Genomic DNA, 19,692 nt, shown 5'->3' on the forward strand with positions numbered 1-19,692 from the left:
ATAGTTGACACAAATTCAACATTTGAAGACTTTGTAAATGTTGATAATGATTTATTCATATGTTCCTCACATGAGCTGGAAGATAGTGGTGAAGGAGATGTTTATATATTGCAGGATACAGGAAGAGATGGATTTAGAGGAAGATGTTGGTAATGAGGAATCAGTTACAGTTCCATCCAAAAAAGAGGTTGAGGATTCATTGAACGTAATTGAATGGTTTTTATTTAGCATGGAGGAATGCGATCATAATATGATTGTATTCAATAGATTTGAAAACATTATATCGAAAGAGTTTTAGAAAAGGTTTAAGCAAACCCAATAACTAATTTCTTTCCTAAAAAGTCCTCTTGAACAAGTTACTTTTACCTTTGTGTAATCATTAAATTGTAAATATATGTTAACTAATGCATGCATGTATGTTTAAATATATTAACATTATGATTTATTAATAAAATTGTGCCTATCACTAAAACCTCTCTATAGTGAACCTCCATACATCAAATTGCCCAAATTTTGGTCCCCTCCATTACGATGTAAAGAGGTTTTACTGTAGTTCAAGTTTTGACTCACGTAGTCCGCTAGTGCCTAATCGCTAGTGTCCGGGATTTTCTAAATGACCGCTTCCCAGGTCAATGGATTGGCCGTGATGCGCCAATTGCATGCCCCCCCCGTTCCCTAGACCTGGTACCACTCGATTTTTTCTTCTGGGGTTTCAATAAAGACATGGTGTACGTACCTCCTTTGCCGGCCACTCTAGGTGAACTTAGAGCAAGAATACGCTGCTGCTGAGCAAGTTACACGAGCTGGAAATGTTAGTGAGAGTCTGGGAAGAAATCGACTACCGATGGGATGTCTGCAGAATAACCAACGAAAGCCACATAGAACATCTTTAGTTTAAAGTAAAAAAACTTGAAGTTTTTTCCTTTAAACTAACACCAAAATCAGCTCTTTACCTTGTTTAATAAAATTTATATGAATTTTCAAAGTTGTAAAGTCCTTTTTGAAACACCCTGTATATACGAATTTAAGTATACCGGGACTAGCCACGGTGATAACTTTTACGGGAGTCACCCGCAATGCACAATTGTGCGAAAAATCCACAGAGAAAAAATCATTCGCCTTGACCGGGATTCGAACCCGGATCCCTCGATTTCCGGCCGAGTGCTTTAGCCAGTTTAGCTACCGAGGCGTCATTCATCCCTGTGGAAATTTGTGGACTATACCGGACAAGGTGGTATGAACTGCTGAGCATATTATGCGACGAGCAGTCCCAAATCGTGCACACGGCTTTACGGCTTACGGCACGGCGTGCGCATAACTTTTACGGGAGTCACCCGCAATGCACAATTGTGCGAAAAATCCACAGAGAAAAAATCATTTTCGCACATTTCGCCGTAAAGCCGTGCGCACGATTTGGACTGCTCGTCGCATAATATGCTCAGCAGTCCATACCACCTTGTCCGGTATAGTCCACAATTTTCCACAGGGATGAATGACGCCTCGGTAGCTTAACTGGCTAAAGCACTCGGCAAATCGAGGGATCCGCGTCCGAATCCCGGTCAAGGCGAATGATTTTTTCTCTGTGGATTTTTCGCACCACCCTGTATATATATATATTAATCATAACTATTTGTAATGGTCGGTAAAGATTAAATGACCAGCTACAGTTGAAATTCTATGTTGCTGAATAATCACACTTCCCTGCAAATATTTCTGTACCAAGAACGTGATTCACAAACTTAGTAACCTTGATGTCAAAGTTTCCATCTCTACGTTTGAAGCATAAAGTACCGATGATACCGTAGCATAAAGCATGTGAAGGCCACATATTCCCAAGATCTTTCCATCATTGAAATAAATAATATTACACACTTCCAAGTAATTATAACTGCTATACCTTCTTTAAGATTATAACTGTGAAATTGCGGAACAGCACGGTTTATTCCGCATAATACCCTGCAAGCCATCCAAAAGGTTTGTGGTAGGTGACACGTTTTAGTCGCATTATTTTCAATTGGTAATATTATACTCAGAGAAAAAGGTAGTTAACATGATACAGTAAAACCTCTATATAGTGAACCTCTTTACATCGTAAACCTCCATACTTCGTACCAACCCTCTGGTCCCGTCAGATTTACATGTAAATTTATAGGAAAACCTCTATATAGTGAACCTCTTTATCTCGTAAAACCTCCATACATCGTACCAACAAGGCAGCCCCGAGACGGCCTAACTACCTCCGCAAATCGTACCGAGACAACTAGAGACCATTAATGCAGCCGCGAATACCTACATGGAATGACATTTTCAGCGATAAATGTTTCACGCTTATTTTTTTCTTATACACCTTAAATAATTTTCACGTTAACCATTAGTTAGGGCATCCAACTATCCTAATCATATTAGGTGACGTAAATGAAGACAGAACACATCGTTTTCTCTCGAATCACGGTCAAAATCGCGCGATAACACTCGCTTTCTTTTACTGATGGCTTTATTTTCTTGTAAGTGCCTACATAATATGTTCAGTTAATAAAAGAGGCGACCAGCGCAGCCTATAATCACTAGCTGACGGAAATATTTCAACTAACTACACTCCCATCCATGGAGACTGAATTACTCGACCGCATTGCTACTTCCGCTTCTAAAATTAAAATATTTCGAGAATTTTCCGCGACTTGAAATAAATCAAATACAGTTTCGCAATTATTTTATTCCCATATTTCCCGGTGTAGCACTTTCTTACTACCGCCTTGGTAATTTTTTCCATGCTTTCGTGGACGGTCGTAGTTTAAAATTCATTGCGCTTAGCGACAGTCATATGTCTAGCCTGCGTATTTATGCCGCGAAATCTGACTATTCCATCGGAAGTCCGGGACGTCAATTTCTAGCAATACTGAACGAACATCAATCCATGCGCGGCAGTTTTAGGTGAAGGAGGCAGCTGATAGGCGGTAGGGCAATGAAATTTTTTACCGTCGCCGCCGCATTCTGAAGTAGTTCGCCCAGCATTCTCACCGGGAAATCACGTCCTTTCGCAGACCTAGCGTTTCTGTGTGCCCTCGACAGAGTTTTTCTTCGGAACGCTACATGCATTGTATTTTGGAGAGAGGGAATTCAACAAAATTTTCAAAATTACGCTCAATTTTTTGTCTATTTTTTTGCGGTAGTCACGTGTTTATTTATTTTTTTTATCTTTAACAAGTCACATGTTATAAGAATGATAAATCAATTCTAAAAGATATAATGAGTATTTTCAATTATTTGCCATAAATATGAAAAAATATGAAAATTAATTAATTAATCATAGGCTGATGATGGATTCGAGAAATAAAAGAAGGCGACTGCATGACATTACCACATAATTAGCAATTTTCCTAGCCATCAACGAGGACATCAGAAGGCAGTGACCTTTGGAATACCATCATTCACCCTCACATCTATTTTAAACAGCCGAGGAAAAACAGAAGAAACTGGCTAGGCTGCGCAAATAAAAAAACTCAGGCAGTTAAATACGAGGATGAAGAAATTATGTTTAGAAATATAAAACTATTGTTCTTTCCTCCGAACACTATTAATAAATTACAACCCTTAGACCAGGGAATTATTTCTTAGGTCAAAAGGCATTAACGAAAACAGCCAGTGATTTATTTACAGTGAAAATGGCATTAAAAAGTGCTCGTGGAATTGAAAACATTATTTCGAAAGAGTTTGAAAAAAAATTAAAGCAAACCCATTAACAAATTTATTTTCTAATAAGGCCTCTTGAACAATTTACTTTTACCTTTGTGTAACCATTAAATTGTAAATATATGTTCACTTATGCATACCTATATATTTAAATATATTAATATAATGGCTTAAAAGACAGTAGCACCTTTCATTTCCCAAGGATATGAAAAAATGGTGCCTACCACTAAAACCTCTCTATAGTGAACCTCCATACATCAAATTGCCCAAATTTTGGTCCCCTCCATTACGATGTAAAGAGGTTTTACTGTATTTACTTTAAAAAAATACATAATTACAGCAGTTGACTAATAACATATTTCATATATGTATTCATTTCACTATAACATAATTCATTTGCAACTACTAACTTTAAGCACCCGAAACAAGTGTAATGTCATAGGTAGGGACATGCAAAAGTTGCAAATGCGATAATGCGAATTTTAACGCGAATTCTGGGGTTTCCCGCGAAATACGCGATTTCCGGGGTTTTCCCGCGAATACGCGAATTTTGTGTTATTCGCGATTTTCTCCAATTCATGGGCAATTTTCACTAACTCAGACACGATTTTCGCCATATTTTTCTTCTGCTCATGCTTCTCCCACGAAATTGTTTTTCGAGGCGTACATTTAAGCCGTAATTTTTTCACTGCATTGGCCGCCTTCCGACGCGACGAATTTCCATGGGCCGCCGTTCACGGCTCAGCGCCTTGAGATGTCTCGTTTGAAAGTGAGAGAGATGTCTCGTTTTAAAGTGGCCTGAATTTCACGGAACCGTGCCGTGAACGGCTGCCAGCGAAAAGTCGTCACGTTTGAAAGTAGCCTCAAGGTAGCACGGTATGTATTTCACGCCATAAACGGCGCACCGCCGGGCCGGATTGAACCTTGCCTTGCTGACCGTCAACAACTCCGCGACATCAACTGTCAACGCGATTCGACTCGCTTGAAGACATGCATTGAGACCAATGGATATTTAAAAGCACAGTGCAGTGCCGTTGACGACGGCCAGAGCAAAGCAAAAGTCTGAAAGCGGCAAAAAGTGGCTGTGCGCCGTCTATTCCGGGAAATACACATGGAGCTACATTGTGGCAGCTTTCAGCCGAAACGATTTATCGCCGGCTGCCGTTCCCGGCACAGTGCCGTAAAATTCAGGCCACTTTCCGACAAGACGACTGGATTTCACGGCGCTGTGGCGGGAACGGCGGGCCGCGGAAATTCGTCACGTCGGTGAGCGGCCAATGCCGTGAAATAATTACGGCTTAAATATACGCCTCGAAAAACAATTTCAAGCCGAGCAGAAGGAAAAAAATGATGAAAATCGCGTCTGAGTTCGTGAAAATCTGAGTTGGTGAATTGGAGAAAATTCATTATTTCCACAAATAAGCACACTCGAGGAAATAAGGCAATTTGTTTGTCCGGAGGATGTCTAAACCACATTCACGATGTCTACAAAGTAGTCAAAATGCCATTGGAATCTGATGGTTGACTTAATAAAATTACTGGAGGGTTCAAACTATCCAAATGCTCACATTCTTTAGAGTTAACCCTTTCACTGCTAATGACGGAAATATGCGGCAGGTGGTTTCTTGACCCGGGAGACGAAAAGCGAAAATTTTCGTCTGAGATTTTCTTACGCAGGCCTAATGCCGAATATATGTTTCCTTGCTCTCCTCCTTTTATGACATTCGTGGGTTCGCAAAGTCTTAGTTTCGGGACCCAACACAGGCCAACACCATGGACTGGCAAAATCTGTAACTGCCGATATCCGGAAGCATGAGCCTAGACCCTCGTCTCTTATTACCCCTCCTTGTGGCAAGGGACTGCAGCCATACAATTGTTCATTCAGTTAGTTTACGAAATAAATATATGGTTCTTTCTCAAAAAATATAAACTAAGAATTGAATTCTTTGTCTTTTGGCAGCGTTTACAATTTTTTAAACGAAATTCTACCATAAATATTAACTTATATCTCGATTTAAGTATAAAATCAACTTGGAAATTGTTAATGCATTAAATCCGTTAATGCTGATGGTAGATCTTCATTCAAAATTTTAAAATTCTCAGAATAAATCGAGGAATTCAATTGGAAGTCTGCAATTTACGTGCAAGCAACAATCATCCATATAGCTAATTCACATAAACAAAGCATGAGTTGACAGCGAACCAATGCCGTTGGTAGGGTTATAAACCACAAAAGGAGGGAGACCAACTACCCTCAGAGTCCGAGATAATGCAAAATGCCCACTAGGAAGTATCAGAAAAGGTTGGTGTTGAGAGTGTTTGATTATCTGCAAGACCTTTCTTAACAGATGTCCAACATAAATGCTCCATACAGAGGGGACCGAAGAGTCTCATGGAGCACAGTCCTGCTTTCATGTTAAGGAGAGAACTCCACCTTTTTGAAAGGGTTAAGGAAGTTAAAAATGAGCCTCGAAAATACTCATAAGAGTACTTTTTTCGATAAAACCACTTATTACATCTGCAAAACATGAAAACCTCTTAAGCAGCTGCTATAAAGTCAATACCTAAGCAGATGGCTGAAAAGGCATCAACCAAACTTAGTTCTCTTATGGTAGAAAACCTAAGCAGAAAAATAGGTATTTGAAAAGATCTCAGTTTTTGATCCCCAAGAAGTTCCATCTAGAGACATGAACCCTGACTTAAAAACAAAAAATTCATGGCCTGGAATCAATGGAGACAGAGAAGTTGATGTTGGGGTTGGGAGAATTACAGAAATTACTACAAAAGCTAAAGTCCCGGGGATCAGTGGATGTAATTAAAGCAATCCAGGAGCTCAAATGTCTGCGACATCGTTTGCATCTAAGTGCCTTTAAGCAATTTGGATCCCTTCAGCAAACATGGACTGAGAAAGATTTCTTTCCTGCTATAGCACTGTGTTAACAGATAAGAGAGCAAATGTAAAAGATGAAAACTTGATCACAAAAGCAATATTTCATTTGAAATTACAGACATTTAAAAGTAACTTCTCTCTATGTAAGCTAGATATATGTATACGCGAAGGATAAATACCTATGTAAAATAGGTGAATTCAGTCAATACTCCATGTATATTATTGCTTAAATTATTCCCGGTCAATAATATCCTAAATTTAGGGCAATGGGTGGGCCACTGGAAGGATGGCTCTCAATCAACATCAATTATTTTGCCGTTAAAATAACACCAATTTCAGGGCAAAATAACATCGCTTTTGTAGAAAAATAACCCCACCTTTTGCATGTCCCTAGTCATAGGTAACAAATTCAATATTTATCAGGTGTAGTGAAATATTTATCATTTCATGCAATATTGCATTGGTTTGACTATTTTATTCCATTTTTTAACTCACCAGTGGAAGGTAAGACCTGTTATCCTTCTATCTGTGTGATTACTGCACCCGTTAGCAGAGCAGCAAATGTTTGTGAATGCAAATTTAACATAGCATATATCTGCCTAACGGAATGTTTCTAGATATAGATAATAATTTCCAGAAAAATGCTCACACTAAGAGGTATTTACTTACCTTTATATGATCTCTGAAGCCACTGGTTTCAGAAAAACTTAATATTCTCTTAACACATAGCCCTATGTCAAATTGACGAAGCTGGGCCTGGCATGATGGATAAATGCGCAAAGAGTACCGTTAGGCCTGGCTTCACCTCTCCAGGAACCTCTATGGCGGAGGCAGTGTGTTGATTGCTGAAATTATCCTATGCAAATTGACTTATGGGTAATTCGTCATTGCTTAGGTCACAATATTTTGCCAAGAGAACAAAGTTACCCGAACTGAAGCGATAGACGGGGCGAAAAGAACAAGAACAATCGCAGAGAAAATATTGCCTTCGCATTGAGGTGCCTTGGTGATCCCTGGTCCTTGGTTTAAAATGATTTCTTCATTTGGAAGACAACAGAGCTGTTCAATTCATCTTAATTCTTTCTTATTTTCATTGGATGATTAATTTTTGTTTCCTCTAGGTATGTTCTGCGTCGTATTTTGCGGCGTGGTATTCGATATGCCACAGAGAAACTCAATGCCAAGCCAAAGTTTTTCGGAACCCTGGTTCACACTGTAGTGGAATTGCTTGGAGACACATTCCCTGAGGTGAGTCTGTGTGTGGTATTTTTATTAGTTATTTTACATCTGGTGTACACAAGGTTCTTGTAGACTTGCCTTGGAATATTTGACTTGACCAATATGCTTCCATGTAGCAGTTTCAATGGATGCTGCATTTTTACCTCATTTTACATTGTGGGGTGTAGCTTATGCTCTATAATATGCTATTGGGAGAAGAATCGATAGCTAAAAAAATCAGGTTGATTGTTTAACATTTAGATGTTGCTGAAAAAATACTGCAATAACGAGTAATTTTCTCCAAGAGACCAAGTAGGATCATTTCTATGGCTAAAATGAAAAGTTACAGTCGTTTGGAACTAAACTCACTCTATTTTATGTCTTAGTAGCCATTTTTGAGGAATTAAACCTTCGTCATTATCTATCCAATGCTAATCTGTATAAAAAGTTGAGATGGTAGATTCCAGTACCCTGTTCTCAGTATTGGTAGTTCTTGGCCTGTGGAACTGGTATCGAGAACCGATCGCTAGAGGTCCGTGAAAGTGGTTTTATTTTTTTGCTAAAATTCGTTTCAAAACCATTCGATTTTGGTGTTATAAATCTTGGCGGTGTTATTATAATGCAACAATTTTCCGAATACGATCAGCTAAGAGCAAAGTCCCACCACCTCATGTGTTTACTTCGGGAGCCATTCCAGAATTTTTGGATTGTCAAGTTTCTCTACACTAAATAAAGCCTTTAAAAATGCTTCTGTAGTAGCAACAACAAGCTCCTCCTTTGCTTTCTTTGACTGAATGACTGCGTGTTCAAATGATAGCTGTCGTTTTGGGGGTCCCCTTTCTTTCGCACGTTTATGTGTATCACTACTGATGCGCTTTAACAAAGTGTCACATCTTTCAAATTAAAATATTTTATCCCAAACTTTGTACAGTAATACTGTGTTCATATAAAATCTTTCTCAGCTGAATTCACTTGCCCTGGTATGAACAGTATCACTACCTTTTGGCATTTTAAAATTCCTATCCTTTGTTCGATATTTAAAGCTGGAACTACAATAAAAAACAGTCCAACCGCAAAACACAACCTATCACAATGGTGTTTTCAAACTAAGTGCTGGGTAGCTATGGTATAACCATAGTACTGTATAACTTACAAATTGGCTGAAATGTTTAATGTTGTGGGTTCCCTTTCGATAACCCTCACCCAGGTGTTGAGGGAGGGTAGACTAGAAGGTAGACTAGAGGGAGGCAACTAGATACTACAAAATCGCTTAGTTTTGATTACAGCTGTTGCCAATTGGTCAGGAAATGTAGTGAAAGAAGCACACTTAATAAAACATAATCGGATTCAAAGAAACATGAAAAATTATTTCCCATTAATCGATCCTGCAACATCTAGAATGAGACGCTTTCTCACCTGAAGAATTAGATATTAGATTTGGCCAATGTCGAAATGATTTTTATTTGCATTTTAGCTCAGTGGAGAGACGAATATTCGACGATCCGTCTGCTAATAAGGAGAACCCCTTCTCCTCCTATCCTTTCTGTTCCTTCCTTCCCTTCCCCAAACTGCTAGCGCTTCATGCTTTCAAATAACCATAAGTGTCTATGGATGTCTTTAAACAAATCGAATCACGCAGTTGACGGTACGGTGCTATTGACGGCTGCTGTGGTCACCACGGCACCCATTTCAATCTGTCCCGGAGGTGCGCCGTCTACGGCATGAAATACAGGTAGTGCTACATTTTGCCGTTCACGTCACGACGCCGTGAAATTCAGTCCGCTTTCAGACGAGACGACTCTCTGCCACGCTGTGGGCCGTGCCGTGAACGGCGGCCCAGTCCCAGCCAGTGGCCTTGGTAAGTCAACAAAATTGTTACATTAGACCCACACTCAAGGTTTTCCTGCAACAAGTTATCCAATAACGCTGTCTAATGCGTCGTGGTGAGTCACAGGAATTACTGCTCGGCATTGACGCGTACCGGGCACGTGAGCTAGTATTTCCACTCTTCCACGGTCACGTTAAATTTCTTTCCGCACATTTTCAATTCATAGTATCTAGGTCTTCAGGTGGAAAAGTGCCTCATTCTAAATATTTCAGGATTGATACATGGGAATCGAAGAGAGAGGCTGTGATAAATTTAACGGCAAATTATGGTGGAGAAATCACTACAGCGCGCGATATTACGCGGATGCGTTATGCACGAGACTAAACGAGCCAATTGACCTTGGAATCGTAATGAGATAGAGCAAATGAACGTTGGCAGCGTAAAACAATGAAGGCTTAGTCATTAATAGATTATGACTCATTAGATGTGATTTTTTCACTAATCCACCTAAAAATGCAAAATTTCGTTTTTATTTACCGATTTCGTGTTATCTCACATTATTTTGCGGATTCACGAAATTCACGGATCTCTACCGATCGCATAAAGTCGGTACTTTGGAACCGGCTTGAAACGGTGGCAAGGATTTGAATTTGGTGCCCAAAGCAGAAATTGTCTGCAGTGTGTTCAAGACAATGAAAATAAAAGGTTAAAAAATGCACGTAGTACTTTTCGATTGCATGGCATCCACGTTTTTTTCTTTTGAGAGTTGCTAGCTAACACGCACATTTAAAGGTTCGTCAATTTTTTACTCTCGCCAGCATTGTAACATTTCCGTAGCCATGACTTTACAAATGGCCACTTTAAAACGAGCTGACTTTTCGCCTGCCACTGTCCACGGCATGGTGCCATTCTTTCATCTTACCAAAGGTCTCTATGGATATCCTCAAACAAGTTGAATCATGCCGTTGATGTCATGGCGCCCATTTCAATCCAACCCGGCAATGCACCGTCTACGGCATGAAATACACAAAATACTACATTGAGGCCAATTTCAGATGAAAAGACTTTTCGGCAGCTGCCGTTTTCGTGAAATTCAGGCGGCTTTCAGATGAGACGACTCTGCAAGGCCGTGAACGGCAGCCGGCGGTAAATTGTTTCATCTGAAATTGGTCGATTGGTTGAAAAAAAACGATTTATTAATGTATATATACTAGAGATGTGCGAATAGTATCCGCGAATACTCGAATACCTCGAATACTAGAAAGTATTCGATATTCGAGATCTCGAATAGTTATGCCAAAGGTGCCGTCTCGAATACCTCGAATACTTTGAATTTCGCGTCATACATTGTCGCTCGCACGTCGTTGGTAGTTGACTCGGAAAAATGGAGAGAACACTATTCTTTTAGTGCATGCAGCGCCGTTGTAGGCAAGTTGACGATCTACATCAAATTTGCGGGTTAGAGCGGCGAAAAGATTTCGACGCGGGGTACCGAAATTGATCGGGTAAAAAAATCCGAAAATCCCAGTTGTCCCCCATCAGGAGAACCACAGTGCCGTGGGATAGCAACATTGGCGTATTTCCCACGATCCGCTATCCCCCTGCATTCAGCATTCGCCTCAGCCACTCTCACGATTTCCGCTTCTCCGAAATAAAAAAAAGGTCCCAGCTCGTGCAGGGATCGTATTACGAAGACCTTAGCTTCGAACAAATATCAAGTTACCGGAAAATAATAGAATCGCGTTTCACCCTTCACTCTTTCTGCCCCACTGACCATTTTCCCGCATACATCTTTTGATAAAAATAAGACGAGGTGTTTACCATGTGTCCTTTGTGGCTAATACCTACAGGCACTTTTGAATCTTCCCCAGGAGATGAAACCACCATAGGGAGAAACTCAGTGCCGTGGGATAGTGACATCGGCGCATTTCCCACGATCCGCTATCCCCCTCCATTCAGCGTTCGCCCCACTCCCTCCGACGATTTCCTCTTCTCCGAAATCAAACAAAAGGTCCCGGCTCGCGCAGGGATAGTATTACGAAGACCTTAGCTTCGAAAATAATATCAAGTTACGCGAGAAAAATAAAATTGGTCTCGCGCCCACCCCCTTTTCTCATCCACTGACCTTTTTCTACCTACCTGCTTCGAATTTCCCCGTTTCTGGAGGTCAACTGCTGCATGAGTCATCTACTAGCCCGAAAGGTGTCTAACAATGACTTTCGGCAATTATTATTACACCTTCATTGGATTGAAATATTAGTAATGTGCGCGTAATTTAAAAAAGAATAAGACCAAACACGACGTATTTCTGACTTTATTTAAGCATTTTACGCAAGAAAATAAATGCCGGCAAGACGAAGAAATACGACGGAGGCTTAGCATTTTGGCGTAATGCTCAAATAGGGCGCTTTCCTATTATTTTTTATTGGCTAAATCGAAATATTAATACTCCTGGAGTACGTATTTAACGCTTTTAGATTTTTATAAGACGATATCTATTTTTCGCGATTAAATTAAAAGTGAAAATTTTCAAGCGTGCGGGTAAGTATGATTGCCGGGAAAAACTCCGCGTGACGTCGTTCTGCTTCCCGATGCCGCGAGTGAGGTGACCTTGGGGCGAGGTTATGAGCGCTAATACGACGCAGGATGCTAGCAGGTAGCCGAGTACCATGCTAGCAGGTAGCGCTTGGCTTAAATAAGGATTATTAATACCTTATCAAACGAAGAAAACTTTCCGAACTTAGTCAGTTTTAATAAGTGATTATTAAGACATGTTTCCCTTAGCTCTGTGCCTCATGCATGCATTGGTAACCTCAGACAATGTAAAACTCTTATCCTCTCGTGTAAAAACAAGGTCCCTGTGATGTCACGAGTGGCATCGCATGGGCGCCAATCTGGCCTTTTTCAAATGAGGATAAAATTGACCATTGCCATTGATCTAAACCAGTATTTCTAGAACCAAATAATATGTATATTATGAATACACCAATGGTGGTTAATGAATCACAATCAATGCCTTTCGTTTTCTTTAATGAAGGAAACTACCCTATTGTTTACATAAAATTAAAATATTCCATTAATCAGCTAAATTCCTTTTTGAATCCTTTAAAGGCAATCACAATTACTCGCCAAAATCTCGGGTTTCCTGCTGCATAGGCGACCTAGTCAAACATTTTCACATGCATCGTTTAGTATTCGAGGTATTCGAAATTCGAGGTATTCGAATATTCGAGCAATGATTTGATATTCGAATTCGATATTCGAATTCGAGTAATCTACTATTCGACCCATCCCTAATATATACAGTAATTCTTCGACATACGATCAAGATATGTTCCAAGAGCTTGTTTGTAAGTTCATTAATCTATGCAAGCCATCGAAAGGTGTTGTTATCCTGCAGAATGCAACACTACAAGTTTGCGTTCGCTCACGGCCCCTCAGTTTATCCATGGTGTCGCTGTACCGGCATGTTGAGCTGCTTATCATTGAGGTTATTAGAGCTGTGACAGTGAAGCATGCGAATAAGTTGTCAATCAAAGTAAGAATTTAAGCTACATCGCAGAATGCAGAATATATTTTGAACTGACTCACAAGTTACAACAAATTAACGGATAATGTCGACAGAAGTTGGGGAAGTTTCACTATTGATCCTGATGCTATGCAGTATGTAAACTTCGCTCCAAGCATCTTTCGTGCAGCCCTTCAAAATCAGCATCGACCACTACTGTTTTCGGTGAATGCCTGCTCAGTACTGCAGGCAATATTTCTGCCGAAAAAAAGAATACATTGGAACCTCGATCTGTCGTTTTTCAGGGGGATGGACGAAAAAAAAACGATGAATGCGGGAAAACGATTGATGCTGGAATGTTTGGCTGTGCTTCCTATGTCCCAGGAAACGTTGGATTTTGGCGTGTAATTATGATATTTGTTAAAGGATTCAAAGAAGATTTTAGCCAATTACAGGAATACTAGTACTTTATTGAGACACTTAGGTCATATTGTTGATTCGAATAATATATCTTTCAAATATCCTAAAGGAACATGCCACCTCACTAAAAATGTTTGCTCTCCACTCGGTATTAACCCTGCAACTATGGATTTCTCTCTGATGTAAAAATCCATGAAACGCCATTTCCAGTACATGTATTCATGAGAGCAATGTGCATGTTATGCCTAAAACAACCGCTTTCGCCGGCGCAGTGATTGGTTGTGAGATGGATTTTATAGGCCAAATATAGTCAATCATTTGTAATGTTCCTATCTAAAGAATATATTGTTCATGTAACTTATGCAATGTGTAAAGCGTGAACAATGTTGCATTAATCGTCAGCGGCACGGCCGCCTGAGCCTTGGCTTCATCCCACTTCTTGTTCTCACCAGGTAGCTCGCTCTACCCCACCCCTACCGTTGTGTGCTAGCGGAGAGCCCGAGGCATTCTCCAATATTCACGCGCTTCTATCCCGGATGCTTTTCTTCATATTCAATTATATTCAGTCCATCTTTTAAAGTACTCACTTGTTTCTTCGAAAGGGCGATGGTCCGAAGACGGATAAAAATAAAACTAATAAAAATGAAACCTTACTTTATTAAACCCACACGAAAAACACTTGTTAGTTTGAAGTCAACCCACCCTAGAAAGTACGGAACCACTCGTGCGAGGTGAAGTTCGGAACTGATGCTATTGCGTACGTCTTACACAGAACATACTGCAGAGGGTGAAGCATAAACATATGATTGCGCCATAAAATTTTTTGTCCTAAAGTGAAGGCAACTAACACATTCTTTTCTAATTGGCGTATCGCCAAATGAGTGGATGAATTCAGATTGTTAGTAAGGAGAAACAAAATATCCTGAGAAGATATGCCTTCCTCAGTAACTCTTACAAGTGAGACTTAGAGTATTACTAGTAGATTGATAACTGATAATAACCTGAACCCCCTTTTTTGGAACTCCACTATGGGAAAAAAAAATTTCTAGGGGAAAACGTTCAATGCGGGGATGTTTGGTTAGGTTGCCTATGTCCCAGGAAACGCAGGATTTTTTATTTTGGATAACTCGTAAATTGACAACTGATAATAAACTGATATCCTATTTGCAGAAAAATGCCACATAAACTGCCGAGAAGCTAAGCTGCGAGGATATTGAGTTTAGCCAGAAATCACCATTGTATTTTTCCAACTATTTCCTTGTTTTAAATTCTGAAATACGTTATAAATGCGTCGTCTTTGGTCTCATTCTTTTTTTAATTATGTGAACTTGACAAATATTTCAAAATAATAAAAGTATAACGCCAATTGTCGAAATTCATTGTTAGACACCTTTTCAGCTAATAGTTGATTCAAGCAGCAGTTGACTTTCAGAAACTGGCAACTTTGAAGCAGGCAGGCTGAAAAAGTTCAGTGGTTGAGAAAAGGGGGGGGGGGGGCGCGAAACACGTTTCTATTGTTCTTGGGTAACTCGATATTTTTTTCGAAGCTAAGGTCTTCATAATACGATCCCTGCACAAGCTGGGACAATTTTTTTTTTTCGGAGAAGAGGAAAGTCTCAGAGGGGGGAGGCTAGTCCTGAATGGAGGGGGATAGTGGATCTTGGGAAATGCGCTAATGTAACTATCCCACAATACTCAGCTTCTCCCTATAGTAATTCAATCTCCTTGGTGTGTCTGTTGTTATTAGCCACAAATAACACATTGTAAACACTTCGTCTCATTTTCGTCAAACGATGGATGCGGGAAAATTTTGCGTCGGGACCGCGATCTTCAAACAATCAATGCGGAAAAACGATACTCCAGGGAGCGATGGATGCGGGTAAAAATTACATTGTTTTTATGGAACTTTATTTGGGTCCAGGAATGGCAAACGATCAATGCGGGAAAACGATCAATGCGGGAACGATAGATCGGGGTTCCAATGTAGATAAGCCTCAGCTAGGGTAAAAATGTTGAATTTTTAAAATCTAAACCTTGTGAAAGAGCCAGTGGCTGCCTGATGTAATGTGACATGCTGCTCGATCATGCATTTTTTAACGAATTGTTGTTTAAACTTTTTTACTTGGCAAATAAAATTATGAATATGATCTTAAGTTTTTTTGTCTGAGTTTTCTTGCTGATTTACATCTATAGTGAAATTATTTTTTTTCACTTCTTGTGGTTGTTCATTTAAATTTGACATTAATTCAGATAATAAGAGTTCATCCTTGGAACCAAGTATCGAGAACCGAGAACAGATTGGGGAGAACCGGATCGGTACCAAGAACCGAAAAAATTTAAGAACAGACTCATATTTAATAAAAAGCACAGTGAAATTTTTGAAAATCCACTTATAGTTATAGTACCTTGTTTGTCATTCAGTGAATGTTGATGAATGACCCTGTTTGCAGTAGTTGATGTTAGACATTAGGGGACACTTATAGGTGTACCCTCTTATTTGTCTGCTAGCTTGAGACGTAATGCCTAACTTGGGAAAAGGGTGAATCTCCGTTGCGTGTGTGTGTGTGTGTGCACTAGTTCAGACCATCACAACACGCTCTGATGGATGACACAAATATCAAAAAGTCCGCAGAGATCTAAGATGCAGCTGGGTTTAAAACCTGAACAAATTCCCTTGACGGCTCAATATCTTCTCTCATGATTCCAAGGGTGTTCATTGTTTCAGCTTAGGGAAGACTTGTCCAGATTCAGTTGATGAGAAGAATTGTCATGTGAATATTACATGATAAATAGAAATTCTGAAAAGCATCATTTAATTTGAGTGATTTCGAAGAGGCCGGATCATTCGTTTCTCAGGAAGTGTTTGCATTTGTTTTACTAAAGACATTGCTTTGTGTTTCATCCAATATAGGTACTTAAATGTTCTGGCATTCTATTTCCAGTGTTATGTAGTAGTGTAGATTGTTTTCCTGGCATGTCATGCTGAATAGGCAGCGCAACATCGTGCTATGTTCTCTGATGAATGTGCATTGGCTGTTTCAGTTGAGGAAAGACGTGAGTGGCATCATTGACATAATCAACGAGGAAGAGGAGCAGTTTTTGAAGACGCTCTCTCGTGGTCGAAATCTCCTCAACCGCACGGTGGAGAAACTGACGGGGGCCACAAGTGGATCCGTTCTCCCAGGTGAGTGTCCCCGCTGTAAATTGGCTTATTATGTACAGTTGGATTTTAAAGTATTGCAGTAAATACTCAGTGATGGGTGATTTGATGCTGCACACAACACACACTACGGACATTTTTCTGACCTTAAAACCTTGAAAACTTATCACAAGATCCAGAGGATGTTGCATGACTATGTATTTAAAATTTCGGATCCAGATCCGATGTCTTCCCTGACTTTGGATCCGATGTGTCCGATGAAGGGCAATATCCACGGATATTTGGATCCGAGGTATCCGATCCGACCATCCCTAGTATTCATGCTGCAAAATCTGACTCTTCCCTTGGGAGTCTGGGAAGTCAATGTATGAGTATCAATATGAGTACTGAGTATCAATCCACGCACAACAATGTTAGGCGTGGGAGACAACTAAGTAGCTGATACGTGGAAGGGCAATGAATCTTTTACCGTCTCCACCCCATTCCGTCGCAGTTTGCCCTGCATTCTTACCGTGTCATTTCACAGACCCAGCGCTTCTGTGTGCCCTCTTCAGTTTTTCTTTGCTGACGTGAAAATGGAATAGTTTTTATTCGTCATCAAGACCATTGATGCCAGGAGTGAGGTGCCACGATTATATAATAAGTCTTTCTTTTTTTATGCCAACAGGAGTAAGGTTTCTACTGGAGAAAAGCTGGAGAACAATCTTCCATTATGGGGGGAATAAAGAGAGAAACATTATTATCCACATTCATTTATTTCATACAACACACGTTTTATCATTTCTCAGCATATTTAGGTGAAGTATTGGCTCACTTGCTTGAATTCCCAAAAATGATACCCCAAAACGTGTACTTTAACCTCAATTAGTTTTCATCTGTCTTTCTCCATCGTTTTGAAAACTATGCAAAGTATCTTTAATATAGAGAAAAGATTTTTTTTGGAGATGGGTCGAATAGCGGATTTCTCGAACTCGAATATTAAATCATTGCTCAAATATTCGAATTTCGAATACCTTGAATACTAAACGATGAATGCTGGAATGTTTGACTCGGTTGCCTATGCACCAGGCAACATCGGATTTTGGGGAGTAATTTTGATTTCCTTTAAAGGGTTCGAACAGGAATTTAGCTGATTAATGGAATATTTTAATTTTATGGAAACAATTGGGCGTATAATTAATTCAAGAGGAAAGCGTCAGAGTGGGTGAGGCAAGTGCTGAATGGAGGGGTATAGCAGATCATGGGAAATTCGCAAATGTTACTATCTCACGGCACTGAGTTTCTCCCTATGGTAGTTTCATCTCCTGGAAAAGATTCAAACTAAGTGCCTGTCTTTATTAGCCATAAATGACACATGGTAAACACTTCGTCTCATTTATACGAAACCTGCACGAGCTGGGGCCTTTTGTTTGATTTTGAAGAGGAGGAAAGCGTCGGAGGAGAGGCCGAGGGCTGATGGATGGAGGGGGGAGCGGATTTTGGGAACTGTGCTACGTAGTTACTATCCCACGGCACTGAGATTCTCCTGGTGGGGGAAACCGGGGATTTTCGGATTTTTTCACCCGGATCAATTTAGGTTCCCCACGACGAACTCTTTTCACCTCTCTAACCCGCGAATTTGATGTAGTTCATCAACTTGCCTAAAACAGCACTGCATGCACTAAAAGACTAGAGCTCTCTATATTTTTCCGAGTCAACTACCAACGACGTGCGTGCGACAGTGTACGATGCGAAATTCAAAGTATTCGAGGCGGTACTTTTCGCATAACTATTCGAGACCTCGAATATCCAATACTTTCTAGTATTTGAGGTATTTGAGTATTCGCAGATACTATTTGCACTTCTCTAATTTTTTTATATTGGCACTAAAAGTAAGTTGTGCCATTATTGTAAAATAAGTAGTAGTGTGGAAAGGACAAAGCAAATAACTAATCTCTGTTGAAAGTCTGCAGAGAAGAAGAGAGACAATTTTATAGTAATAGCAGCACCTCACACCTGGCAAGTATCAATGGCATTGAAGACAAAGGATCTCGATTGAATCATCGGCTTAGAGGTAGATGGAGCGCCTTGCCCACTCAGACACCCAAGAAGAATTTTATTCGATCAGCATTTAGTTTTTTCTTTCTTCCTTTGACGCTAATATTTATTTCCATTTATGGCATGCCTTTTCTAGCGCTAGAAGGAAAAACGTTTTTTTGCATCATTTTAACACTAGGACGACGGGAGTTCCACGCTACCCTGAAGGACGGCAAGGGGTCATTTGACACCTAAAATGTATTTTGGAATAAAATGCCCCATTATCATCCATTATTCAGTTTAATCGTATTAGTTGTTGAATCAGTTCATTAAAAACAATATTTAACATTATTTAATATTATTTTCATTGTCAAAAGTTAATAACAATTATTTTAAAAAATCAGGAATTAAACCATATTTAGAAGTCGATTGCAAATCTGATCATTAAAATACATGCACTCAATACAAAATTTTTGTTTTATTTTTAAACAATAGGCACACTAGGTTTGCAAATTTTGCATTAAATTTTTTTTAAATTATGACTTTGTTGTAAATCTCGGGCAGTATTTTTTCAGCGCTGTTTCCACAAAATATTTTTTTGCACTGAATGCGTACATTGGACAATTTTGTCATCTACATCTAAATCGACATGCCACCCTGCAAGCCGCCTGAAAGGCGTGTGGCAGGGGGTGGTAGGACACGTGTCATGTCATTTGCAGTCATTTGCACATGAAAAGGAATTTGGAAAATGGAAAGGAAATTGGTGCAATTTGGTGATATTGGGTGCCTTTTTCTTCTTTGTGCCCGTGGAGATATGGCTGTGGGATTTGGAGACATGTAAATAAATTGATACATGCTATCCATCATATCTACTCCCACTTTGTTTTTATTATGAAATAGTATGGTCTCTGGTATTCTTTTATTCATTTCAGAAATAGTGTCGTCTGAGACCATGTTGCTGA

At 39.7% G+C, this 19,692-nt stretch overlaps 1 protein-coding gene across 2 annotated transcripts in view; it reads left to right on the top strand.

Annotated features, from left to right (window-relative positions):
* The window catches only part of LOC124169056 (alanine--tRNA ligase, cytoplasmic), a 253,582-nt gene that overhangs the window by 50,148 nt on the left and 183,742 nt on the right, over positions 1 to 19,692 (top strand). For both annotated transcript variants that reach the window (XM_046547527.1, XM_046547526.1), the window contains exons 8-9: positions 7,702 to 7,828; positions 16,597 to 16,738. In XM_046547527.1, coding sequence (XP_046403483.1) covers positions 7,702 to 7,828; positions 16,597 to 16,738 — 269 coding nt within the window. The remainder of the gene's footprint in view (positions 1 to 7,701; positions 7,829 to 16,596; positions 16,739 to 19,692) is intronic.

The sequence above is a fragment of the Ischnura elegans genome, chromosome 12, assembly GCF_921293095.1.
Source record: "Ischnura elegans chromosome 12, ioIscEleg1.1, whole genome shotgun sequence".
NCBI classification, from domain to species: domain Eukaryota; kingdom Metazoa; phylum Arthropoda; class Insecta; order Odonata; family Coenagrionidae; genus Ischnura; species Ischnura elegans.